The sequence below is a fragment of the Falco biarmicus genome, chromosome 5, assembly GCF_023638135.1.
Source record: "Falco biarmicus isolate bFalBia1 chromosome 5, bFalBia1.pri, whole genome shotgun sequence".
NCBI classification, from domain to species: domain Eukaryota; kingdom Metazoa; phylum Chordata; class Aves; order Falconiformes; family Falconidae; genus Falco; species Falco biarmicus.
In genome coordinates this window covers 90,074,215-90,101,880 of record NC_079292.1, presented here as the reverse complement: position 1 = coordinate 90,101,880, position 27,666 = coordinate 90,074,215, and the positions used below count along the sequence as shown (strand labels likewise).

General features: G+C 44.7%; 1 protein-coding gene across 6 annotated transcripts in view; it reads left to right on the top strand.

The window, feature by feature from the left end:
- The window catches only part of POLQ (DNA polymerase theta), a 57,913-nt gene extending 37,573 nt beyond the window's left edge, over positions 1–20,340 (top strand). For 5 of the 6 annotated variants that reach the window (XM_056339633.1, XM_056339634.1, XM_056339638.1 and 2 more), the window contains 10 exons: positions 1,685–1,822; positions 5,463–5,637; positions 6,114–6,249; positions 8,640–8,758; positions 9,394–9,578; positions 10,591–10,702; positions 12,282–12,406; positions 13,924–14,068; positions 15,876–15,991; positions 19,855–20,340. In XM_056339633.1, coding sequence (XP_056195608.1) covers positions 1,685–1,822; positions 5,463–5,637; positions 6,114–6,249; positions 8,640–8,758; positions 9,394–9,578; positions 10,591–10,702; positions 12,282–12,406; positions 13,924–14,068; positions 15,876–15,991; positions 19,855–19,968 — 1,365 coding nt within the window. In that variant the 3' untranslated portion in view covers positions 19,969–20,340. Of the gene's footprint in view, positions 1–1,684; positions 1,823–5,462; positions 5,638–6,113; positions 6,250–8,639; positions 8,759–9,393; positions 9,579–10,590; positions 10,703–12,281; positions 12,407–13,923; positions 14,069–15,875; positions 15,992–19,854 lie in introns of those variants that run through there. The other variant, XM_056339635.1, reaches the window with a different exon arrangement.
- The last annotated feature ends 7,326 nt before the right edge of the window (positions 20,341–27,666 follow it).

Here is a 27,666-nt window from a genome sequence, read left to right as displayed (position 1 = left end):
GGTTAGGGTGGGAGGGGCAGAACTTTAGGAAATTACCCTCAAGAGGCTTTTGCTTAGACTTAAGAAAAAAACTTTTTGGGCAGACTGTGAAGAAAAGACAAAATGCAAGTGGAACTCTGCTCAGAGTTGATTTGTCTGCGCTCAGTGTGAGCTTGCTGCGTGCAAGGTGCTGTGCGTCTCCTGCTTGTTAGTGGTCATTCTGATTTCTGGTAACTTTTTAGCAGGAATAAAGAACGTAGAAGTAGAAATATACATGTTGGAAATAAAACCCAGGTGGAAATAAGCATGTTGTTTGTATAGTACCTTGGTGTCTCACAGCACATGAGATGATCTGCCGATTAAATGGCTTTTGGAATATTTTGGATGAATAGTGTGGGACTAGAGAAGGTTTTTTGCAGTACCAGTATTATGCACATGAGATGTGATATCACGTAGTCTGAGTCTAAGAATAGTTGTGCTGGATAAGTTGCATTGGTACCCATGAAAGAGGAGGAGACTGCTTTAAAAGTTTTGAATCAAGTACTGTCTCTTTCTAAGAACCTGTATAGAACTGGGTTTTTTTTAAAGCCTAAGAAACAGATTTCTATGTAAATTAGCAATACTTCTATTCCTGAAGAACTTTGCTATACATATTTTTAACATACATTACATGGAATCATAGGAATATATTATAATTGTTGTGCGTGATTTTTTCCCATTTATTTCTTTTCTATATACTAATTTCTTGTTGCGGGGTTGTACATTATATAGAGGTAGTCAAAATTTACAAGCAGCTGTCACTAGAAGAAGTTCAACAGAAATATTCCTCCTTTGTTGCAAATGCAGAAGTTTTGCTTGGTAACAGTAGTCTGAGTTAGAACCCCTTCAATAATGCTCAAGTCCAGTCTCACTTTGCTTCAAGGAAAAGGGAAAGGACCGTTTTTTCTGAAATACTGTTCTCTGAACTACAGCAGCTTGTTTCTCATGTGGAAATTTTTGTAGGAATCATGTAAAGTATCTTGTATAGGTTAGAGTTTTACCCTTCTAATTTTGTGTCAGTAAAATTTTTGTACTACATAAATGTGCAAGAGAAAAGCTTCTATTTTCTTCTGCCAGCTGCGAAATGAAACACAATAGCTGCTAAATAGTGTGTAGTACTAAATAGAAACATAGAATGAAAAATGAAGAACCGTATTCTGTCTGTCAACAAGTGAACATATACTTAACTTTCCAGTTCTTGGCAATTTTGTTAGAAAGCCTAATATTATGGCTATTCTGTAAAAGGTATATCTGACCACCTCCTTCTATGCCATTCGTGTTGCTCTGGAACTTGCTCCCTGCTAACATCTCTTTTTTGTTTTCACTGATCTTCTTCCCACTTTTAGTCATCTTAACTTCATGTTTTATTACAGTTGACTGTCAGCAGTTACCTCACTTATTGGATGGAGGTAATTACCTTTTCTAAAAAAATACCTCTGGACTGAAACTTACAGTGTTCAGAAAATGAGATTTTAGATTGCATTTTGTAGTTAATTAAAATGAGGAGGAATGACTTTGATAGCAGAGATCTTTAATCAGCTTTTTAATTACCTGAAGCCTTCATTTTATTCTTTGGTTGGAACAAGCTGTTTAAGTGCTCAGTTGCTTTTTGTTTTCCCGTGAGAGTAGCATGCAGAAACTGATTTTAAATGCTGGCCTTTTTCAGGTTTTGTTCCTGGAGCTGAAGTTGCCACAAGGTGGAGATGTGAAGGTTCCAGGGAACAAGAAAACTCTGGGTTACACAAGAAGAGCAAGTGCTAAAGGAAACAGGGTTAGGCTAAGCAAGCAGTTCAGTGCAACCAAGGTACAGTAATGTCTGGTGCTAGTCTGAAAGTGACTGTAAAAATAACTCCCTCTTACTTCACGTATTTGCTGCTTGGATACATTGGAGTTAGGTATGCTGACTTAAATAAGTAAACTTTAACTGCCTTTTGCTCTTCCAGTTACCACTGGAAATTCAAACTGGATTCTGCCTTCTCTGTTAGCAGTTATTAACTCCTGCTACTCTCCTAAAGCCTGAGTATAGTGAGGACATGACTATAAAGAGCAGGCTTCAATAAGAATAAATAGGGCAGAATTTGACTTCCCAAACCACGTGTAAGACCAAAATAGCACAATAATTTTGTAAAGCCAGTAGCAGAATTTTTCAACATCAGCTTGAATCACAGGATGGTCAGGGTTGAAAGGGACCTCTGGAAATCATCTAGTCCAACCCCCTGCTAAAGCAAGGTCACCTACAGCAGGTTGCACAGTTGCGTCCAGGTGGGTTTTGAGTGTCTCCAGAGAAGACCCCACAGCCTCTCTGGACAGCCTATTCCAGTGCTCTGTCACCCTCAAAGTAAAGAAATTTTTCCTCATATTCAGATGGAACTTCCTGTGTTGCAGTTTGTGCCCATCGTGCCTTGTCCTGTGGCTGGGCACCACTGAAAAGAGCCTGGCCCCATCCTCTTGGCACTTGCCCTTGAAGTATTTGTATGCATTTATAAGATCTCTCAGTCTTCTCTTCTCCACGCTAAGCAGGCCCACTCTCTCAGCCTTTCCTCATAAGGGAGGTGCTCCCTTCCCTGATCATCTCTGCAGCCTCTGCTGGACCCTCTCCAGTAGCTCCCTGTCTCTCCTGAACTGGGGAGCCCAGCACTGGACACAGCACTGCAGATGCGGCCTCACCAGGGCAGAGCAGAGGGGGAGGATCGCCTCCCTCAGTGCGCCGGCCACCCTCCTCCTAATGCGCCCCCGGGTACCACTGGCTGCCTTGGCCACACGGGCACACTGCTGGCCCGTGGGCACCCTGCTGTCCACCAGCCCTCCCAGGGCCGCCTTTGCAGAGCTGCCTTCCAACAAGCCAGCCCCTAGCCCATGCTGGTGCATGGGGCTGTCCCTCCCCAGGGACAGGACCCTGCACTTGCCTCGGTTGAACTTCATGAGGTTCCTCTCCGCACAGCTCTCCGGCCTGTCCAGGTCTCGCTGAAGAGCCGCGCAGCCGTCTGGTGGATCAGCCGCTCCTCCCAGCTTTGTATCTTCAGCAGAACTTGCTGGGGGCACGCTCTGTCCCTCGTCCAGGTCGTCGATGAGTAAGTTGAACAAGGCTGGACCCAGTACCAACCCTGGGGACACCGCTAGCTACTGGCCTCCAGCAAGACTCCGTGCCGCTGAGCACAACCCTCTGAGCTCTGCCATTCCGCCAGTTCTCAGTCCACCTCGCTGCTCATCTAACCCATGCTTCCCGAGCATATGAGTGTGTTATGAGGGGCAGTGTCAAAAGGCAGCAGATCAAGGTAGACAACATCCACCACTCTCCCTTTGTCTACCCAGCCAGTCATTCCATCATAGATGGCTGTTAGGTTAGTCAGGCATGATTTCCCCTTGGTGAATCCATGTTGACTACTCCTGATAACCTTCTTTTCCTCCATGTGCTTAGAGACGAAATCCAGGGTGAGCTGTTCTGTCACCTTACCAGGGATGGAGGTGAGGCTGACCGGCCTGTAGTTTCCTGGGTCCTCCTTCTTGCCCTTTTTGAAGGCTAGAGTTGACACCGTCTTTCTTCCAGTCCTCAGGTACTTCTCCTGTTCTCCATGACCTTTCAAAGATGATAGAGAGTGGCTTAGCAATAACACCTGCCAGCTCCCTCAGCGCTTGGGGGTGCATCCCATGGAGGCCCATGAATTTGTGGGTGTCAGGTTTGCTTAAGTGATTTCTAACCTGATCTTCCTTGACCGAGGGAAAGCCTTCCTTTCTCCAGACTTCCTTTCTTGCTTCCAGGGTCTGGGGTTCCTGAGGGCTGGCCTTGGCAGTAAAGACCGAAGCAAAGGCAGCATTCACTAACTCTGCCTTCTCTGTGTTCTTCATCATCAGGGCACCCATCTCATTCAGCAGCAGGCCCATGTTTTCCCTAGTCGTGCTTTTCCTACTCATGTACCTGAAGAAGTCCTTTTTGTTGTCCTTGACGTCTCTTGCCAGATTTAATTCCAGATGGACCTTAGCCTTCCTCAACACATCCCTGCATGTTTTGGCACTGTTCCTGTATTCCTCCCAAGTGGCCTGTCCCTTTTTCCACATTCCGTAAACTTCCTTTTTCTGTTTAAGTTTTGCCAGTAGCTCCTTGCTCATCCACGCAGGCCTCCTGACCCGTTTGCTTGATTTCTTGTTGATTTCTTACTCATAGGGATGCACTTGTCTTGAGCTTGGAAGAAGTGATGCTTAAATATTAGCCATCTCTCTTGGAACCCCCCTACATTCCAGAGCCCTAACACATGGGATTCCTCCAAGTAGACCCTTGAAGAGGTCAAAGTTATCTCTCCTGAAGTCCAGGGTTGCAATCCTACGTATCCCTGCTTCTGCCATTCAGGATCCTGAACTCCACCACCTCATGGTCACTGCAGCCAAGGCTGTCCCCAGTAGTATTGAAACATACTTAAATACCATGGTGATTAAATACAATATTTCCCCTGCCTGGTTCTACCATTTCTGTATTTTGTGCTTCAGAGAATTTGTCTTCAGAGTGGCTGGCCTGATGGCTTATCAGATCCGGTATATCAAGAGCTTGTATACATGTGAAGGCTATTGACATGCTGGCCGGCTGATAAATCCTGTGGAGCTGTTAATACCAGCTGCTGCAGGCTAATGGGTGCTCTTGCCAGACAAGTGATACTGGCAGATACACGTTCCCTGTTTTCAGGACTCGTTAATCTGTGTTGTTTTCTTAGTTTCCCCTTGTTCAGTATAGTCAGTGCTTGGAAGACAAATATTGATTTCCAAAACTCAAGTGGCAGTGAAGAAGTGAGTGCGGTGCTGGTGGCAGAGCAGGGAGCAAGAAGCAAAGTGAGGATTTCTTCCTTTTGTGATGTGGAGGGATGAAGCTGCAGCTGCCTGCTGAATACAAAGAAATGTTATTTTGAGAAATATTTGCATGCCACTATCTTTTGAAAGTCTTGTTAGTCCCTTCATGTTTCTGATTTAACTGAAAGGATTTGATTGCTAGTGATCAGCATTGTCTTTCAAGGAGCGTGGTCAAGGGCTTCATTTTATGATTTCCTAATGTATGGATAGGAGAGAGCAGGGAGAGAAATATGCAAGAAGATGGAGGAGGAGCATTAACACTGGGCAAGAGGAGACAGCATAGGGGACCTATGGCAAATGATGCTTTATTTGATCATTTTGGGTGATTTATTTTTTGGTGCAGGCTGAGGGTGGTGATGAGGATACAAAAGTCCAAAAAGAAGTGCTTGCATTCTTGTGTGTAACAAAACTGCAGCCGTATCTTGTGGTGCTTTGATTGCCCAGGTGTAGGCGGTGTAAGTGGAGGGGATAGCCATTTAATTTTCAGGCAGTGACACCAGAAGTTCACTGTGGGTGAAGGAGTTGCTTTTTCCTGCAGAACTGCAAAAACTTTATTTATAAAGCTTTAAATGCAGTTGACTGTAGTTGTGCCTTTTTCTGCCCACAAGGATGTTTTGGAGAAATTGAAGACACTTCACCCGTTGCCAGGGCTGATATTGGAATGGAGGAGGATCAACAATGCCATTACTAAAGTGGTGTTTCCACTACAGAGGGAAAAACGATTGAATTCTGCACTGGGTATGGAAAGGATATATCCAGTGTCACAGACTCACACAGCTACAGGTAAAGAAATGTGTTTAAAATCCTCACTTTTTTTTTCTTTGTGTGTGTGTGGTGGACAGCTTTTCTATGGGAAAAAGATAGGAAGTCAAGCCAGTGCTCTAGTGCAACCAAATGAAAATATTGAAATACTTGTTTCACGTGAATCTGCCCCAAAAGTCTAGAGACGTTAAAATAGCTTTTGTGTTCACTGAGCAGTATTATTATTTTCTTGCACATATTAGCATGTAAATCTCTGACCCTGGAACAGGTTCTGGATTTGGGAGTGTCTTATTAGTGGTACAGAAGTGCTGCAGGGGAACAATCTCAAGTCCATTAAGCCCAAATTACTTTTCCTTTTCTTCCATTTTCTTAGTGATGGTGTCCTGTCCCACCCTCCTGCCCTTTGTTTTTTGGAGATGCAGATGTGTGTTCAGCTGTGTTAAGTTAGAGAGACATCTTTTGGACCCTCACTTAATTCTGCTCTTCTTCCTTCTCAGGTCGAATAACCTTTACAGAGCCAAATATCCAGAACGTGCCAAGAGATTTTGAGATTGAAATGCCAACTGTGGTTGAAGAAAGCCCACCCTCCCAAGCCCATGGAAATGTTAATTCTCTTGCTGTTTCTAGGGGCAGGTAGGAGGATCTTGGCAAAGCTTCAGCCTACTCTTCTGATCTTAATGTGGTTGACTTGTCAAATTTCTCTTTTCTGACTTTACCTGTGGCTGCTGTCATGTCAGTGTGACTTGTTACTCAGTGTTTCTCTTACAGTTCTAGGGGAATAAATATCTAAAAGTCAGTGATACATGAAAGACCTAATAATACTAACAGCATGTGGCTCCATATAGCCACTTGCTTTTTGAAATTCTTTATGAAATCCTACAGTGAGATTAGCATTATGCTCCCAGCAGTTGGATGGAAAGCCTGGGTGGGAAAAGTAACTAAACTGAAGTTAGGATCTGGTTTGACTTTCTAAGAGCTACTCTGAAAGAGGATAGAATATTGTGGAAGAAGCAGAAGAAAGTTCATTTGTTTTATGATGTGTAACTCCCTGTGTAAGGAAACATGGGTGAACGTGTTTTTCATTCTTTGTTAATAATTGTGTTTGTGATAATGATCCTGCAGAAGCTACCAGGTAACAGAAGTTTCTAAATGTGGTTTCTGTTAATCAAACAGCATTACATGTCAATGCCTAAACAGTTCTGTGGAAGTCTAGTGAAATATCAAGGTGGATCTTTTGTCAGCTTTGGGGCTTCATACCACTTGGTGGTGGTTTTCTGTCCTTTGAGTTTCTCTTTCCATTCAGGTTCTTGTCCCACATGTGTCATCTGAGTGTCTTTAATATCTTTTTGCCCACAGAAAGATGTGAGAAATTTCAGAAGTTTTTGGCTCTTCTGTCTGTCTTTTCCTACCACCATGTGTCTAACATCCTTTGCCTTGAGTAGGTCATGGGAAGAGAGACCAGGAGTAGCAGGTTCTTGTCCATCTTGCTTCAGAAGAACAGGCCTAGCCATGGAGGCGCAGAAATGTTGTTCTGAGAAATAGCTCTGGCAGTGCTCAGGCTTGCAGCAGCTTTGCAGGATGATTGGAGAGTAGGCTGGGTTCTTAGTCTTCCCTGTAGAGAAGTGGCCCATCAAAGGAACGGAGTGCTTACTGAACTCTGGGAGAGGCCTGCTGCTCAGGCTGACTTTTGGGACTACGTTCCTTAGGTAAGCAGCTATTGTGTTAGGAAGATGGGCGATCCTAAAGGCACAGAAATGACTGCTGGCACAAAAGAAGCTGTCATGCAGCCCAAGTCTGATAGGCCTTCCAAGCTTTGGTCCAAACTGTCTTTTATCTTGGTAATTACTATTACTGCTCCTTCCTCATGTGTTGTAAGAAGCTTCTGCCCAAAGTAATGTAGCTAAATTAGATCATGTTATAAAGCCCTTACTCATTCAACCAAATTTGGAACCTGTGCTGGACAGTGTTTCTGTACAGTTCCTGTATGTTGTCCCACCTTGATTTCTTTTGAAAATTTATTTTAGTGATTTCTGTGCTATCTTTTATCTCCTTGATCCCTACCATCCCTGAAATGACAAAGTATAAGAGGAAAAGGGAGTGCAGAAGGGAGGAGAGCCTGATGTCTTTTCTGTACTTTGCTGAAACTAGTTCTGATCTCAGAGATACCTTTTCATTCTGATAAAGAAGTTGCTCAGATCCCTGACCCAGACATCAAGGATGTATAAAGGCCTTTTGACTTCCAGAGAAGAACCCAACAGGCTGGCTGGTAGACTGGTGCTGGCGGGAGTAGGTGGTGTGAATGGTGTCACAGCTGCACACTGTTCAGTGTGTGCACTGATGGATACAATTCTGTCTGCAGCTACAGGTGACTTGGTGGGACAGGAGAGCTAAGCAAGCCCCGAGAGGCTGCAGAGCACCTGGCTGCCGCTGTAAACTTCTCACCTGGTTGCTTTGGGGCAATTTTTTGCTCAGTCTTTAAAGAAGTGCAGTGTTTTATGAGCACATCTTCTGCAATTTCTGTTCTGCTTTTACAGTGTGTGCGCGCACATGCAGTCAGGCTAATGTTGTGGGGGAAATTTTTCTGTCTGTACCGGGTATGGGCTCGTGTAGGCATTCTGCGTATGAGAATGATGTTAAGAGAGGACATGGTACTCAGGGTGGGGTGTTGAATTTTTAGGATTCTTGTAGGGACTCCTTTGCTGTCTTTCTGGAATGCACCCATCACAGATCTGAGGCTTTTCATCTTACCTGTTTGGGAGTGGAATTATCCAATTTCTGGACCAAACCCTGAATGTTCTAGGAAGATTCACTCCTAAATCTGTTCAGAGTCAGTAAATCCCTTCAGGTGTACATGTGGCCTCTGTTTAGTACCCCCGTGGTCAAATTTAGGTATGGATTGTCCAGAAAAGTAGAATAGAGGCTACTGTCTCACTTGTTTTCACTGATTCTTTGTGGCAAAAATGATTATGCGTCTTTAAGTGTTTTAGGAATTGGTGAAGAACAGTCATTCTTTGTCTCCACAGATGTAGAAAGCGTTCCAGCATTTTGCCTAATGGCTTAAAGGGTCAGGCTGCAGGCAGATCTGAAGAAAGAGGAATACCGTTTTCTGTTAGCATGAGGCATGCTTTTGTTCCATTCCCAGGTAAGGCCTAGATCCTGCTCTGTAATTGTTAAGAACATACTTAACAAAAAATCCTAGATCTAATGAAGAGTTAAGAATTGATGACTATATATCTGACTGAGCAGCCTACTTGGAAGACTAATGCAGTAGTTAGCATGTCCTCAGAATCATTCACAAGACTGTAAAGGAGAGAGGTTTGGCTGGGCAAAGTATTCAAATGTTATACTTCAGATCTTCACACCTTCATTTCCTCTTTAAGAATACCTGTTTTTTAAGAGGTAGCTTAGGCAGCTCTTAATATACAAATTGCACTCTTACCTAGTGTTCTTGCTATCCAAATGTCAGTTCTCACGTTGCCTGCCCTGGCTTAGTACAAGCCTGCTGGTCTGATCTCTGTGCCAGGCATTCCTATCAGGTGCTAGACAGAGACACCTGCACAGGTACTTGTCTGTGGGGTTTTGGTTCTAGGTGTAGGGGCTGGATGGAAAGCAGGCAGGCCTGGGCACTGGGGAAACTGGTAAGGATTTGTCTGATAGAAATTTCTGTGGAAAACTGTGGAAGGTGCAAGGACAGCTTCAGTCCTTCTTGCTGGAATATTGATTGGAGTGTTGGAGTAATTTATGAAATAATGATTTCTGCTAACATTTTGACTTCAGGTGGCTTAATCTTGGCCGCTGATTACTCTCAGCTGGAACTGAGGATCCTTGCTCATTTGTCTTGTGACTGTCGACTCATTCAAGCCTTGAATGAGGGTACCGATGTCTTTAAGAGCATTGCAGCAGAGTGGAAAATGATTGACCCTGAAGCTGTTGGAGATAAGACCAGGCAACAAGCTAAACAGGTAATTTTTAGGAAAAAAAACTCAGCAGCAGCTTTCTGGGCAGGACAGTTCAGCATTAAAAACATCACGAAGAAATATCACGAAGTCGCAATAGTATGGTCTTATGTTTGGGTTTGACCGTGATTGTTCGGTAGCTGCTTTGTATGTCCTCCCACACTCGATACGTTTCAGCTGGAGCTGTCTGGGTGTTGTGGTGTAACCCCAGCTGGCAACTAAGTACACGCAGCTGCGTGCTCTCCCTGCAGAAGGGTGGGGAGGAGATGTGGGGAAAAGGTATAACTCAGGGGTTGAGATAAGGACAATTTAATAATTATAATAAAAATACATATTATATAGAATATATAAAATAGAATATAATAACTGTAATAATAATAACGGCAACAACAACAATTGTAATGAGAGGGAGAGAGAGGGAAAAAGCAATATAATCCAAAAGATGGATTGTGCAACCCAAGTGATGCACAATACCAATGCTCACCACCTGCTGACTGATTCCCAGCCAGTCCCTGAGCAGCAATTGGCCAGGCCTGGGCAGCTCCCCCCCAGTTTATATACCGAGCATGACATCCCACAGTATGGAATATCCCTTTGGGTGAGTTCAGGCCAGCTGTCCTGGCTGTGTCCTCTCACGATTTCTTGTGCCCCTCCAGCCTTCTTGCTGGCAGGGCCTAAGAAACTGAAAAGTGCTTGACTTAATATAACCATTACTTAGCAACAACTAAAAACATCAGCGTGTTATCAACATAATTGGCATACTAAATCCAAAACATAGCATTCTGCTAGATACTGAGAAGAAAATTAACTCTATCCTAGCCGAAACCAGGACATGTTTTGGAGGATGAAGATGAGGAAAAGCAGCATGAATAGCTTGGACTCGGAGGTAGTCTGTCTTCTTGAATGCTCGCCCTTGTTCCAATACACTTGTCTTCCAGTCAGTCACATTTTGTTTTGGCTCTGCTTTCTCTGCATGGCTCACCATATGGTGATGGTTCTTCACACTGTCCTCTGGCAGATTTGCTATGGAATCATCTATGGAATAGGAGCAAAATCTTTAGGCGAGCAGATGGGGATTGATGAAAATGAAGCTGCCAGTTACATTGAATCCTTCAAATCAAGATACACAGGTTTGGATATGGCTGTTTGGGGGCTGTGTGGTGGGGGTTGCTGTTGTTCTTAATCTCTTCTCTACAAATCCTAAATTTGTCTCAGCCCTCTAGACCTACCTTTTTTGAAAAAGCTTTTTGTTTTGAGAAAGTCCAGTGTGTGAACACAGTAGTTTGATACTCCATAATATTTTACTCTATGGTCTGGTTTTATTCATTGTTTGGACCTTGTTGTTTGCTTATTACATCAATTATTTTGTTGTTTTTTTTTTTAAAAAAACATTAATTACTTACTAAGCCCTGGGGGTTCGTTTTAAAGCTCATAACTTTCTGAAAAATAAACACTCTTTTCCTTATTAAAACACACAGCTTCAAAGGTTATACTATACTGCTTTAGACCACACTTAAAATTTTCAAATATAACCATTTCTCTCTTCTGCTTTTATTGAGTTTTAAACTGTTCTGCGTATTACCCTTACCCTTTTATCCAGCTGCTCAGAGCAGCTCTCCCATGCTTTGTAAAAAGACATTGTTGCGTTTTTAAGAAGCATGTTCATTTTTAGGAAAGCTGTAGAGACAGTAGAGCTGCAATCAGAAAATGAATGGAGAGCAAGTGGGATGAGAGACAGCTAGTTCTAATCATAAAACTTGGAAATGAGCTGGAAAATTATGTTTTGAAGATTCAGGGTTTGTTTCTTTAGGAGACAGATGCTGAGAAATGGTGTTCTATTAAGAGTCTGTCTCCAGCAATTTCTGGATAGTCTCTCCCTCAAGACCATTAGAAATGACTTCCTGCTTCCGCCCTCTCACTACACGTGCATACATACAAACTCCGTGATGTACCTTGTTTTGTGACTTCAGTTCCTATGGATTTTCACTTCTATCTATAGCCAAACTGATGTGCTAAATTACATACCTAATGAATTGATGAACACTTTCAGTCTTGATCTTGAATAGCTCCTTTTACATTTCATCTTTTGTGAGCCTTGGAAAGGAACTGTCTGAAGTTAACTTTTTCCACTTTAGTGCAGTTGTTACCTGAACTTACAGTGAAAGGTACTCTTCCCTATCTCACCTTTCTTTGGCCTAAATGTCTTTTAAACACTCCTGGTGGATTCACTTCTTCCCTTGCAAAATGCAGGTGGGTGAGTTTCTTTCATCCTAGAATGTGAAGTGACGCAGCCTGAAGTCAGGCAGCCTGAGGCATCAAGGGCTCTGACCTGCTTTCAACTCACTCCCTTCCTACTGCTTGTCTTTCCAGTGCTGGTCCAGGTCCTGACCCCTCCATTATCAATAATACATGTATGATCCTCTGAGCCTTGGCACTGTGCAGAACAGACTTCCTACCTCCTTGTGCACAGCTAGATACCCTGACACTGTGCCCTCACTTCCACCTCAAAAGTCTGAATAGGTTTCCCAGCAGAGCTGCGGGTAGGCTGAGTGAGTGATGGTGTGCCCTTGGCACACTGGCAGGGTCTAGGGAAATTTAAGAATTACCTTTGTGCTGCTTGGGTGTCCCAGACCGCTTTCAGTGACCCTAGTGAGAAGGCAACGTGGAGCATCTGCAATATTAAGGAAAACTTTCTCTTCGCTTTCTCAGGGATTCAGAAATTCTTGAGGGAGACAGTGAGGAGCTGCAGAAGAGATGGGTTTGTGCAGACCATCCTGGGAAGACGAAGATACCTGCCAGCTATCAAAGATCCAAACCCCTACAGTAAAGCTCATGTATGTTGAGTGTAGTACGTTTTTTTGTTTTAATTTATATTTGTATCTTATTATTTTGAAAGTATTAGATTTCTTTGCATATCCGTATTTATGGTTTTACAGGGTCTATGAGCCATATTGGTCACGACCTTCCACTTCTCACTTAGTTTATTTCCCCCTCAGTTGTTCTCTGAATAACAGAGCTTTTGTCATGGTCTGCTTGACGTAAGTCTTCTGTGACTGGGTGTACAGCTGTCATCGCTGTGCTAACCTCACTTCACAACTCCCACGTTGGAACTGGAGTGAGTAATTCATTGAAATAAGTGGACATGATTTTAAAAAGCCTCCACACAGCGATGTGCTTTAACTCTTCAGGCTGAGTTGCTCCCACTCAGCAGTCTTTCTAAGTTATATGCTGTCAGCACTTGAACAAGAAGGGGCATTTAAGTCCTATATTTTTGGATATCTGTTCCTTTTCTTATCTTCCCTCAGAGGAAAATTTCTCTAACTTGTTAGAGAAATATTTACTTAATATACGCCTTTGCAATGGCATTATTTTTTTTCAAGGTCATTTTGGACACATCTGTCATAGACTTTACTTCAGTAAGAGTGAATTGACTCCCTGAGAAGATGTCGCATTTCTGTGGGGAGGAAGCATTATACTTCTCAGTAGGAAGATGAATCAGGTTGTGTGGAATTAAAGACTAGAGTGGAAGAGGGACGAAGTGGGGGAGTTAGTACTCCAAGTAGTTGAAAGGGAAACAAGGAGTCTTTCAAAAAACTTTTGAGATGATTTGACTATTTAATCTGAAGGATACTTCAGCATGAAGCTTTGTAGATGTACCTTCTGTTCAACTTTGATTTATTCTTTAAAATCATATTAAAGACCAGTTAATGAATTATCTCACTTTAATTTCAGCTTACTTATAACTTTTTGCAGATGTTTCAGCCCTAATCAAAGAGAGCAGAACCTTTGCATACAATTTACTTGTCTGAGGAGGGGATTAGTAGAGTGGTTGCTTGTGTGAAAAAAAATGTTGTGTCACAGTGTGATCTGGTTTGTTTTTGCAGAGCTGTCATGCTCTGGCAGTCAGGGTTCAGTGCAGCAGACCAGATTATTAGTCTATGAAGTCCAGCTTCTTGCCTTTGGTTATCCATTTCTGATGGTTTTGAAGACAGGCTGAAGTCTCTCATAATACTTGGATTAACTGTGAGATTTTTCTGCTTCTCATGAAACTGTTAGCATGTGCATATGCTTCTTCCTCTTGTGGCTTGCGACTTGCAGGTTATTACCCTTGATATTAATTAATTTTAAATTTGCGGAAATCCTGCTTTTCTCAGTTACCTGGAGAAATTTTGTGGCTGAAGCTAGTCTGTAACATGTCTGTCTTTCAGGCAGATGTAACAAATTCTTTATCTGGAGGTGTTACTATGCCTGTATTTGGCTATGTATTTATTATTTTTAATGAAGTACATGTGGCATGCTAGATTTGATTTCATTTTTGGGGTCAGTTTTGAGAACAACTATCTCTGTTTAGGCAGAGCGACAGGCTGTGAATACAACTGTTCAGGGATCTGCTGCAGACGTTGTCAAAACAGCCACTGTGAACATTCAGAAACGCCTGGAAGCTTTCTCCTCTGTGATCAAGTCCCATAGACATCTGGAGAGCTCCTTCCAGAGAGGTAAGACCGGTATGCTCGCCTTCTTCCTTGCACAGTAGAGCAAAATTTTCAGTGCTACTAATGAAAAAAAAACAAACCAAAAACAACAATCTAGACTGGATTTTGCCTGCAAAAACAAGTTAGGGCCTTTGGTCTAGGAGTGGGAGACATTTTATTTCCTGGCAGTGTTAAGTCTGTGTTTAATGGGCAAAAAGTTATTAGGAAGGAGAGGGAATGTCTGCTCAGCACACAAACGGAAGCAGATGCTGTGATCAGATCAAAAACCCCAGTTACCTCAAAGCAGATCTTGCAAAGGTTGGCAGCGGGAGTTCGTAAAAGTGATACGGTCTGTCATGCCACCACAGAATTGTGCAAAAGTAGGAAGGAGAAACTGGGCAGATACTCTGGTTTCACAGTCAGTGAAAAGATAGAGTGCAATAACTTCTAGTTCCAAAAGTATATTTTTTGGTTAGAATTAAGTCCCGAATTTGTTGACTGGAATTTGATTTACAGAGGCTCCACAAGAGTATTATATGAAGCATTTGTCAGCATAAATTTCTTCTGGCTGGCGATAGCAAAGCTGGGGTGTGTGTGTACTCATTCCCAGAGGAATGCTACCAAACCTTTTTTTTAACATGATGTAGACAGTATTTTGTTCATCAGTCATGTATTTTTAGAAAGACACTGAAGGGATGGAGTGCTGTATTTCTTTGATAGTTCTTATGCTTCAACTGAAACATGAAGCTGTCTTAATATGAAGAGCCTGATTTGTAGGGCTGAGAAGGAAAACTTAATAATTAATTGCCAAACCTCTAAAAATATGTTAGGGAGTTTTATTTTAGAGAGAGAGAGGTCTGCTATGAGTAGAAGGCATGTGCTTGGCAGAACTTCCCACCCCTTCCAGGAGCAGCAGCAGCTACTGACCTTTGGCCAACGCAATTGTAGGAAGGCGAGTAGATGTATTTGTGACAGATTTTCCTCCTCTGACACTAGCTGTTTCAAGAACTGGAAGGGATTCTTTTTCAGCAAGTTATAAATGTCTGTGCCATCAGAACAGCATCCTGCATCATGTGGCTTCAACATTGCTGCTTCGGTGTGAGGCTTGTGTGAGGAACAGATGATGCTGTGAAACCCTTCCTGTAGTTGTGAACTGCAGCCCTCCTGTTAGCTAACCTGAGATAACTAACTTTTGAGTCTCTGTGTGTGAGGTTGTGTTTGTTTAAAAGAAAGCTTTTACCATGTAACGGTTTGTTCTGTTTCATTTCTGACAGGCAAGGCCTACCAGGATCCTGTTTTTGTCAGCTGCTTACTTGTTTATTCAAAAACTGCTCTTTTTTTCTTTCCTTTTTTTAATCAGGAGTAGTAGCTACAGTTTCAGATAACTGCATTTGGAGGGAGGCTTACTGCCTTTTTAGACTAGCCATTAAAATGTTTTTGGAAGAAAAGCAGAATCCTAATTCATTGCCAGAGAGAACATTGTAAATCAACTTCTGATTAAACTTGACATGATTTTGTTTAAAATTTACTTTTAAAACAGATGGTTCAGGAGATACAACTGTGTCTTGTATCTGTTCTGATTCATATCTTTATAATGTAAGGCTGAAATGTTTGTATCTAAAATGCTTTTCCTTAACATTTTACCTCCGTAGCTGTACAAATATTGATAGAATAGCAATGTTTTGTGGTTTTATCTGTAGGCATGGGCTTTTCCATTTTGAAGTTCCTCATGTTCTTTTTGTCAGCATTAGGAACGTGCAAAGATTTCTTGATACAAGAAACAGGCCTTTGCATAACGGTGTCTAACGAACTATGCTCTCCACCTGTGCAGGAAGGCTAGCGAGGAAGAGGAATGGAGGAATGTTACAGCCCATCAGCGGAGGTTTCTTTATCCTCCAACTCCACGATGAGCTCCTCTATGAAGTTGCAGAAGATGATGTCATCCAGGTACAGCCCCGCTGTTGCTTTTTCAGCTGTTGTATTATGATGTATCACGACAAGTGTTCTTTCTAGGGGCTCAGCTTCTCTTCCCTGGATCCTCTCACTGTGTGCTATAAGGTCCATGAAAACAAAGTTCAACTGAGTGAAAAATGATGTTTGCATTCTTGATCTCTGTGTTTTCAGGCTCAAGCCAAACCCATGACTGATGCTCATTTTTCCAACGTGTGCTTTGCTCCCTGTAACAGCAGTTTGTACCACTTCTCTGCAAGACTTGATGAGTGAAGTAGCTTAATACTGTTAACAGTTGTAGGGGGAAGTTTTTCCCTGTTTGGAGGTATTTTTGCCTCCCTGTTTACGCGCATGTCTTCTGGTGCCTAACTCGGAGAACATATTGTTACAGCAGTGGTTTGTATTCTGTAGGGAAAGGAGGAATATGTACTTTTGGTACTTGTTTCCTTATTCCCTACCTACCTGTCTTTCTGGTAGGAGTGTCGTGGTGCTCGTTAGCAGCACGGTAGGTATAAGAGATGTGCTGTGTGGTCTTCAGGTACCTTTCATGTGCATACATGTCCCCGTGCATGCTCTTCCACCCCGTAGGCACTTCTGTGCCTAGGCTTCGTGGTGTCTGTGCAACAGCTTTCAGTAGCAAGCGTTTCAGCCACGTGTTGGCAGCTCAGTGTTTTCCCAAGTCCTGAGCACAAATGCAGGAAGGCGCACAGGGTGTGCTTCCATAGCTTGGGGATGTCTTCCACTTCTGCTCATGCACATCTTTAATGACGAAAGCTTGTTTCCTGATGGCAAGTAGTAACTCCTATCTGAAACACCTTTCAGCAGTACTGACTGGCCTGAGCATGTGTTTTTCATTTCATTAAGAACAAAAGATTTAATATTTTTTTTTCTATTGAATCTCAGCTCAAGCTTCTGTTTGTTTTGCCAGCTCTTTTCAGACATCTGCTGCTTCAATCTAGATAGGCTGTTTTAGAGGTGAAAAGGCTCGTTATTTTCTTTCTGTAGAAAACTGAAATCCCCAGAGTATAGGCTTTTACGTCTTTAGATACTGACTCCAAGTTACCACAGTGTACCCAGAAGAACTGGGGCCAAGTGAGAAGATTTGCTTATTATTTATTGAATTATATTTTTTTCATTAGCCTCCTCAACTACAAGGGCAATTATTACCAGCTTTTCTAACCTCCCTCAGATATATTTCTGTCCATAGACTTTCTGGGCAGTCACTTGAAACAGCATATGTACACAAGGCATGTTTCCTAGACTTGAACTTTCCTTGAATGTGCCCAATTTACTTGTTTTTCAAGGATTTTTGTCTGAGACAACAGGTTACTACTTACCCTTTTGATCGATTGTTTTCAGGGCCAGAAGGGATCTTTTTTTTGATGATACTGCTTGCTGTGCTTTCAGATGCACCATTAGAATTATCCTGTAGTGGAAAGATCTAGGTTGGAAAGGTTGTCTTGAAGTCTCTCCCCCTTAAGCCCCCAGTCAAAGTAGGGCCTGAATTAATTAGTTTTTTTGAACTACAATATACCTTTTAGTAAAAAAGAAGTGAGCATTTCTTGGTCTCTGTATTGGCGAGGGTTTTTTTTCATCTTGCTGGTACTAAAGCTTTATTATACTGTAAATCATGCATTTCTAGGCTGCAACAGCAATTTTTACACACACACAGGTTAGTTTGGTCACAGGCTTGATGCTGGCTCTAGCTTATTTTCAGCTGCTAAAGTACATGAAAGAAACATAAAATTATCTGTCCATGTATCTAGGCATTTGTGTTCCAGTGAGAGTATCCTTACAAATGGTTCGTAAGAGAAACAATGTTAGTGATTGTTCTGTTTTCATCTGCAGTCTATCAGTGAGCTAGTTTAAAAGACCATTTTGGAGTAATACTTGCTTTTTCTTGTGCTGAAGGTGTGAAATGCGTGGGGCGTCAGAGCTTTCCTAGTCTGTGCAGAATGTCAGAGTGGAGGTAGCAGGCTTTCAGAGCGTATCACAATGGCAAGACTCTGCCGCTATTGCCAAAGGTAGTAAAAGGAGGGTCGAGACCTTCTATCTGTTGAGCTGACCCTGGCAATGAGGAATTGGGTAGAAACATAAAGGTATGGACTAGATTAGGGATCAAAGGCTTTTAAACTGCTTGCCTGTTCCCATCATCATTGCATTTATCTTTCTAAGACGGCCAATATTCCTCCAGGCATGTCTGAGCTGACCACTGAGAACCCTGGAAATGGTGCTGTTTGCTTCGTGTACAGGAAATGCAGAGCCTAAAGTCCCCTGGGTCAGGGCACTGGCACATGTCCCGTCTCATCCCATCAGCTTCCTCAGGAACCTCACAGGGGTTTTTGTGTCTCCCCTCCCTCGTTCCAGGTGCAGCAGCTCTGCCCTGATGTACCTTGCTGGTGGTGGTGTGTGCTGGACCCATGACCGTTCTCAGAGAATCTCCCTCTGTATGGTTCATGTTTCTTTTGAAATACCAGGCCCCAAACGTGATCAAGGCTGGAGTGGAAAACTGATCTGTGTGTCACACCAGCAGTGTTTTCTTTTCCGATGTTCCAGAATTGCATTTGCTTTCTTTCTCACAACGGTGTGCCTTGCTTAAGCCCTGTTCAGTTTTTAATCTCTGATAACCCCATTTTCTTCCTGACCAGGCAGTTATTTTTCATCCTATTTTTGAACAGTAGATTATTTCTGTCCTAGTTTTCTACCCTGCTTTTTTCTACTCTTTACTTGTCTGTGCTGAATTACATCCTATTTCAAAGCATTTTTCTAGGTTATCGAACATCGTTTTGATATGTGGTGTGTAAGGGTGTGTAGTTTTTGGAAGACAAATCTCCCCCTAGTTCTTAATGCTGTTGTAAACTCTTGTGCTCTGATCTCCTGAAATCCCCTCCTCCGTTCCCCAGTAAAAACTGTGGAGGGACTTCTCCTGTGGGTACCTGTGAATTATGGAACTGCATGGAAAGGTCAGAGAGCTTGGGTAGTTCCTGTGCTGACAGTGGCCTCTAGCTGAGGTGAAGAATCACGATAATTTCAAAGCCTCTTTTCACTCTGCTGTGGGAAGGTTCATGGGATGGCTATGGACTGCAAGATTCATTCAAGTAAGCAATTCAGGACAGGCTGGGTTCCGTGTGGGCCTTGGGGTAGGAAAGATAGTCCCTTTATTCAGGGCAGGTATTTACAGTCAGGAAAAAGAATAAATCCAGGCTCTTACTATCCAAAAAGTCACAGGCGGAAATATCTGCCGGTCAGTCCCCTAACTGCATCCTGAAATGAGCGTTTTGTTAGGAATGCTTTTGGAGGGCAGCCAACGTTGGAGATGCCTCAACAAAACAGTGAGGGGGAACCTGGGTGGTATTTCTAGCACCTGCTTTGAATGTGAACTGCTACCCCAGAGGTTTGTGGTTTGTGTTTTGCAGAGCGCCTCTCGTGCCAACGCAACGAGGAGAACACCGTTCCTTGTCTCTGGTCTATTTGTTTTGTGTCTTGCTTTCAGTACATTGAAGTTTTCAGAACAGACTCCACAAAACACTTAGAATTATGCAGCTGGTGAAGGAGTAGGCTCTGCAGGACACTCAAGTCTCAAGTGTTTAATGGAAACTTAATCTTGCCTCTTTTTTAAGTAGTCTTAAACAGCACGGAACCAGTCACAACTCTGCGCCACATGAAATATTGCTGGCTTTTTACCGTTTCTCCATTCATAATCCCTAATCAGGATGAGAATGTTTGGTTGCATTCCCATCGGTGGTAAGTCAGTGCCAATGAACACAGGAGAGGGTTCCAGTGTCTGGCCGCCCCAGCTACTGACAGGATAACAGAGCATTGCAGTTCGTGTACATCTGATGTTGAGCGTTTCCTTGCAGGTTGCTCAGATTGTCAAGCACGAGATGGAGAATGCCATCAAACTCTCAGTAAAACTGAATGTTAAAGTGAAAATCGGACCTAGCTGGGGAGACCTGCAGGAGCTGGAGCTCTGACCTGAAACGCGGCTTTCTTGCCTGTGGTGAGCGGAAGGCACCGTGGGCTGGGCAGGGCAAGGGCCTGCGGTGACCGGCGTGTGGTGTCATCCTGCTCTGAACAGGTTTCTACAGGCGCCGTCGCAAGCTGCCTTCTGAAACGTGTGGTGGAAGCTGGTATGAATTCAACCAAGCCAAACCATTCCAGGGTCAGACAACGCACTGAAACATGTTTATAGAACTTTGAAGTTATTAATTGCTATAAGCACAGTATTTAAATGAATTCTGTTAAAATATGCTTGATCTTGTAACTTAAAAAAACCCCAAAGCCTAATGAATTTATTACATATGAAATGAGCTGGAATATTATATTAAAACGAGGCACTGGGATAATTTGGCAGATCTTGTGTGTAATTGTGTCTAAGACAAAAAAAAGTCATTGTGTTTGCACTTAATGCTGAATTTTACAGGCCTCTGCTAGGATAATTTTGTGCTGAGTTGTGCTGATGACACTCGGGTGCCAAATGGCTTACAGCTGGCTGGATTTCTCACTGAGCAGCTGTGCAGTGTTCACAGCGAGTGGAACCGCTGCTTGGTCGGCCTCTTGACTTTTAGGAGAGTGTTTTGGTGACTGACTGCCATAATTTCATTCTACTGCTGCCTTGCAGACTGGCCTTGAGAGGGATATGGTTGACTCTCTTAGACTTAACCCAAAATCACCAGCAAACCCATTCCATTTTAAAGAATGAAACTGAATTGATGGGTTAAAAACTTAATAGTAATTTGTATTTCTGTGAAGAAAAATAATAATCTCGGTCTGGCCAGCTGAAGCGGGAGCCTTGCTGGTGGCTGAGGCCTGGTGCCCTTGGAGAGGTGTCGCTGAACGGTGGTGGGTGACCTGTGGCCCTTCATTGGGAGACCCAGCTCCTAGGGAAGCCCTCTACCCCCCTGTTGGTGGCCTTGCTAACATCTGCTCAGATTTCCCCTGCACTTTGCCTTAGTGCCTTTGCCTCCATCCCTGTGATCAGGCAGAAAGTCCTAGGAGTTTGAGCTCATCAAGCCAAGCTGGTCCCGAGATGGACTCAGGTCAGCTGCTGGGATCGGGTGCCTCGAAAGAGGGGGCAAGGAAGGAGCTCGTAGGGGATTAATGTGCCACTAGTTGGCATTACTCTCCTCACCAATCCCTTCTGGCCTGGCTAAACCTCACATCACGGCGTTTTGTTTCCCTTCCAGATGGTTGTGATGGTTATACAGGTGCAGCTGGTTTTGTTAACTTCATACAATGCCTGACCTTGAATTTTGTTATTTTCATCCTGTAACCCTTGTGTATTACAAAAGAGAGAGGACAGGTGCCTCCCATCACTTTCTTTATGCCTCTAATTATTTTACCACCTCTTTCTTCTGCAGTTCCCTCCTAATGTAAGCAGTCTCCATCTTTCCATTCTTGCCTTCTGTGAGAAATTTTCAAGCCCCTAATTATTCTTTCATTTCTGAACCTCTGCTGGCTCCTTTTTAGGACGCGTGCTTTTGAAGTTGCCTTTGTAGCCTGATCTGAGAGGATGCGTACTTGGCTTTCAGCAGCTTGATAGCGTGCGCGAGCTTGTTAACTTCAGATGCGGCTCTTTTGGCGTGGCCATTATCCTGACATCAGAAGTACCTGGCACCGAGGTTTCAAGAACTTGGTGAGTTTTAAAAGATGTTAACGGGGCCTGCGTACAAAAGGCCGCATCCCGGACTCTGATCCACCACGTGCCTGTTGTGCAGCACAATGGACACATGGTATCGAGTCAAAGCCCCAGGCGGGGGCGGCTCGACTGCCCTTCTCGGCACCTGCTTGGCCTTCTTTCCTGTTTTGTATTTCACTTTATGTTGAGACTTTTTGTTTCCTTCCCGCCTGCTCTATGCCACGGTTTTCTACCACATCTGTCACCTGGTGGCTGAGCTCTTTACCCACAGCCTTCACTTGACGGACAGTTGTTTCTTTTCTTAGCTTATTAAAGGTTTTGGTTGTTAACACATCTGAGCCTGGGCACCCTGGTGTCTGACCATTTGTGTGCTCTGCCTGCAAGGACGCCGGGTTGGACTCGTTATCAGTTCACGTGGCCCTAATGATTGCCTGTCCCTGGGTGCCGTGCGGTGACACACCTGCGCTGTATTTCAGGCCTCACCGGAGCTGCTGTAGTGGGAGCTGCTTGTCCTTTGGTGCGTTGCCATATTCCCTCCTGCGCCCTGACTTCAGAATTTCGGGAGGAAGGATCTCATGCTTGTTTCCCAACGAGCTGTCTAGACGGGAGTGATGCTAATCAGTAAGAGGACTGAAACAGAACTAAACTTATTGTGCTAAACAAACTTGATGAGTTAATTTTAATTAAGCAGTAATTTAGAGCAAATGAGGAGGTAAAAGGTAGCCACTGCTCTTCGAGTGAGGCGGCTGCAGCGTTTGAGTCATGGTATTAGAACTGGCTCTGAGCCAGGCTGATTGCTGCTACTTGCATTCCTTAATTCTGATTAGATTTTAACTGTTGGCGAGACTCAGCAGGGGAAGCGGAAGAGGGCTTAGGTGAGGGAAGCAGAGGCACTGTCAGACCGTGCAGAGGAGGATACCTGTTACTTTCTGAAGGTGGTAGGAGGCTGGCTGCTCACGTTACTTGTTTTTGCCTGTGGGCCCCTCTGCCCCACCTCTGATGGGCTGAGGCCAGTGTTAGGCCGGGAGCTGGGCTTTTTGTCCAGTTCAGGACCCAATAACCAGAGTGCAGGTTGCTCTGTCATCTTGTAGACGGGATGGGACGCAACTGATTGTGTTTGCTCTCTGTTCCTCAGCTGGCTCGTGTCCCTCTCTCTTTGCAGCCCACCCCTGCCTCCCGTTAGCTGGCATGGTGCAGCGCGTGTGGGAACACGCACCGTCCGGCAGCGTGAGGCGACGATGGATGAACGCTGCGGAAGGGGTAGGAGTTCTGTTGGTTACAGCAGCCTTATTGCTGGATGCACACGGAATTGCTACTGCTGCCTTGTGCCCTGCGCTGCCTTGCCTGGCTGCTGCACCAGCAGGTGGGTGTCTGTCTCCCAGAGGAGACTGGGTTGGGATCCAGTCCTGACGGACAGCTGCGGCCACCAGGAATGCCTCGTCTTCGCATCATGTGAACCTGTGTGACCCAGCTCCTCGCAGGGAGAACTGTCCCCTCGGGCTGCTGAGCAGCCTTGTTCCGTTCGGGTCATACCTGCTTGCTTGTCAAAGTGACTCAGATCTCAATTCAGCCTGGTGCTGGGACGGGGCAGAACTTCCCTGACGCAGGAGCTCCTGCCATTGATGTCTGATACAGCTACTCGGTCCTTTTTCTGGCACGTGGACCACAAGCTTGTTTTAGTCTTTCTGCTGCAGGTTTCCTTCTGTCCCTGCCTGCTGGGAGTGCTCTGTGCTTTGTAGCGGGGCAGTGGTGGGAGAGAGGCAGGTGACAAATAATGACACTCATCATCTGATCTCGTTTGGCCCTTTTTTGCCTTTCTCCCATGCTATTTGCATTTCATCAGGAAGAGAGCTGTAGAGTTTCTCCTGCAAATACATAGCAGAAAAGAGGCAGCTGGAAGCTCGGGAGCCTTGGCTGACATTTCTGAGCCTCTTGTGGCAGCACAACACAACCGTGTTGTTGGTAAGTGCCCCTAAACGCGCTCGCTTCTCAGCTTGCAGGGGACCGCTTTTAAACTGCAGTGGAAGTGAGGTGGAGGGTGCTCAGGCTGCAGGGAGCCCGGGCACAAGGCTAATAGCCCGGGGGCTGGTGGTGTGATGAGCTCCGCGTGAGCTCCCTGTGGTAACTAACGCGCAGGAATGCCAGCTGGGACCTGGTTTTGTCCCCACCTGAGCTGCTGGAGGGAGGGAGGTGGCCACCCCCACCCCAGCAACAGCCATGGCTGTGTTCTCTGTGTCAGCAAACTCCATCCAAGGGCCTTAGATAAACCACGTGCCTCTGCAACACCACAAGGAGCCTAGGAGTAGAGGCTGGGGGGGGGAAAAAAGAGAGATCTACACCAACTAATACCAATTCTTTATTTTCTTCCCTCTTTCTTTTTTTTTTTTTTTTTTTTGGTTGGTACTGGGGACTCGAAACAGCCGCAGTTAAAGATGCCTTAGTTTTCCTGTTGTGACGCCGATTTAGGATCCCTGTGGAAACAGGAGGTGTTAGCGCAGGGGTGTGTGGTTCACCCCAGGTTAGCCTTCCTTCTGAGACAGGTAATGGCCCAGTAACGAGCCCTGCGCATATTCCGAGCCCCATTTCCTTGACACTGAATCTGCATATTGGTCGCTATTTAAAAAAGTACAATGTTTGATTTGTTGATTTAATCACAAAACAAAACACGTGAATGGAAACACTCATTTACGTGACTATTGCTTATACACCTAAGATGAAGCGTTGACTACAAATGGCCACACATAGTTCCTCAATGAGAGAGAGTGTGTTCTTACTGAGACCGCACCCAGGCAAAAAACCATCCAAGACTGAAATACGCTGTGCTTGCCTTCACCCCTAGGCTATAGAAAAGGATTGGGGGTGGGGTGGGGGGTGGGGGTATTTAAGGGGTGTAATTAACTGAAATCGGGCTTTTTGCCTGTGCTACAAGACACACAGTTTATAAATGGAGGGGTCCTGAGGCTGAACACAGCTCTTGTTTATGCTGTGGTGGTTTCTTCACTTATATACTGAAAAAATGTTTTTATATGCCCATCTTCATTACAGTGCACGTGCTGTGCTGTGAAAGGGCTTCTGTAAAAGGAATAGCTAAACTGTTTTAGAGAATTTCTTTATGTGATACATTTATACAGTATGTGCAGTAGAGTATTTCTGTTAAATATTTGTGTAACAAGCTCTATTCTGGTAATTCAGGGAGTGTCTAATTGACGTAAACAGTTGAACTGTAAAAAAAATTTAGCAAATAGGTAATTATACAAAACAAAACCTGATTCTCAAATTTTCCTTTATCGTGTCTTTTATTCAAGGTCTGAAACTTAAAGCTTTGGGAATGGATTTTGTTTTATTCATCTTTAAATAGCTTGTACGTCATTGAAGACTTGCCAACTCTGAAAACATATAAATAGCCTACTTCCATGTGTCTTCTGTGCATGCTCTGCCTCTCTGCAGCTCTAGGTGTAAGATTAAAAACATCTGGTCAAACCCAGAGGTGTGCGTGTGCGCTTGGCCATCCCGTGTGTTGGGTTTGGGATGTGGTTGTGAGCGAGAGTTCTCTAAGGGAGGACGTGAGGGAACAGGGTACCCCAGGGAACAAACAGCGTTCTCAGTAATTCCAGCCAGTCTGGTCTGCTGTAACTGAGGACTGCGACGTTGGAGCTACAGCAAAGTTTGGGATTTTGCTTGAGGCGGTGCTGTCTGAGTGGGAAAGGTGAAAGCACGTGATTTCAGTCCAGCGCCAGCTACTGTCCTCAGTTTTCTTACAGCAAGCGAGGTCAGGTGCCGTGCTCGTTGCTTGGCGCGCTGCAGCGTTACGCCTTTAACAGCCTTTGGGAGCGTTCAGGTCCGGCCTTTCAAAAATCCCACACTCCCCCTCATTTCACAATAACCAACCTGGCAGGAGTTGCTCCTCCCTCACTGAAGTTTTTAAGTGATTTTTTTTTTTTTCCCCAACATACATGGTAAATCTTGATAGAAAGCATTTAACAGTGTGCACTAACAAACTTATACAACATATACATTACATATATATATTTATATATATAGAATGTTCTATATACAAACATATACAACTTTTTAGATCTCTACAGACTACAAGAAAATTGGTAATTATAGTCACAAGTGGTGAACTTAACAGAAATAGTAACTTGTAACTGTCTGGAAATATGTAAAATGTGTAAGAGTGGAAAGCAAGATACAGCTGTGACCTGATGGGGAGTACTAGAGAAAAGTTGCTTAAAGGTTTAGTATTAAAAATGGTAAGTTGTAAGTTTGAGGGATGCTGAATTCTCCTTTCTCTGCTGCATAAAAATGCAAATGGAAATCTACTGGCAGGTGTTTTTTTCCCCTGGTGTTAAGCTAGAGACTGTTGGCAGCCGAGGTCAGTCAGGCATTGTGTAAAAGACTTGCTGAAGACACTTTTCTCTCTGGGCGTGCTGTAGTGATTAGCAATTAAAAGTTGCTCTTAAATTTTTACATGTGATTCTCAAACAAGCGAGCGAGCTCTAGCTCCAGCCTGAAGACATCGCCACCGAAATCAAGGCGAGGGGGATCCTTCGCAGGATCAGCCACTCACCCAAGGTGCAGCCGAAAACTCAGGCAGAACCGGGAGCTGCCTTGTCACTGACTTGAAGCGGCCGCTGCCCGAGCACCACATGCTACTGCTCCACCGGCTGCTTCCTTACACCAGTTCACAGTGGGAACTGGCCCTGGAGCCCTCGGGTGCACCAGTGCCACACTGGAACCGGTACCGGCCTTGCCACCTGCACCGGCTCCGCAGAAGCAAACGCAGAGGCGGGTGTGGAGCGGCCCTGGCCTGGCAGGAACGAGGGCTGCTTAGCTCCTCTGTGCTGGCAGAGAAGGCAGGAGGAGGGCGGGCTGGAAAGCGGGGGGGAGGGTTTGAGTGCTGCCCTGATGGATTTTGTTGCCCAGAGACTAGTGGAGTGGGTCTGGAGTCCAGGCCGGAGCGAAGACAGAATTGCTGTAGCGTTGGTCTCATTTCTCACTCCAGATGCCTGGTTACAGCGGCGCTTTGGTGGCCTGGTGCTGGCCGTCCCCCAGCCCGGCTCCTCGCGGCCGAGGGGTGAGCCTGCCCTCGGCACAGCCAGCCCCTGGGCTCATGGGCACGCCGGTTCCTTAACTCTCAGCAGAAACCGAGGCGTTGCTTGGGCTTTGACCTTTTTCCCAACAAGTTTTTACAGCTCTCGCAACTACAGAGTGGTTTCTGCTGTCACAGAGGAGAACTTGTGGAGTCTCATTCTCGGCAGACCTGTCACAGCCATCATTTTGATTTTGCCTATAGAGAAACTTAAAAATCCTGTAAAGCATGAAATTCCTGCTGTGCTACACTGTGAATTTAAAACTTAACATCTCCAATCTGTTCCAACCCTTTAACTTGTGCAGCTGGGCTGAGTGAAGCCAGACTTCCGGACTGTACAGTTTTCTGGGCTCCATTTTACGGTAAGAAAAGGACGGACACGGGAAAGGCATCTTTGAGAGAGAACATCGGAGCGGGGGGTGAGACCCGGGCGAGGAGGGGCGTCCTGCACGAGCGTCCGTCAGGGCTCCTTGAAGGAACAGAGGCTGTCACTCTTCTCTTACAGAAAATTTTTAAATGCTGCTTTTCCACCTTTTCCTCACTTTTCTAATTTGAAACCATGCCCAGGCACATGAGAACAAGCCCTCGGTGCCTTGTTTCCAAGCCAACCGTGGGAAGATCTCTCACTAACGGCTGTCCCGTGTGGCAGTGAGGCTCCTGCGGGCGGCCGTGGCTGCAGCGCGCGCACGGACACGGGGTCTGTTTGCGCAGACAGGTAGTTGGTTCTACTTACTGTTCTCTCCTGTAGCTGCAGGTTGGGCGGTTTTCTGCAGAGTTCGCTGTTGAAAACAAACAAGCTACTTGGAAGCAAAAGAAAATTACTTTGAGCAGCGTGAGCAGAAAATCAATTGTCACTCACCCATGGTGTCATTTTACGTCTGTGCCAATTCAGCACCCTGTGTTGACAACTGGTTTTCGTGCTCCTCCCCTGGGCCCGTCGCT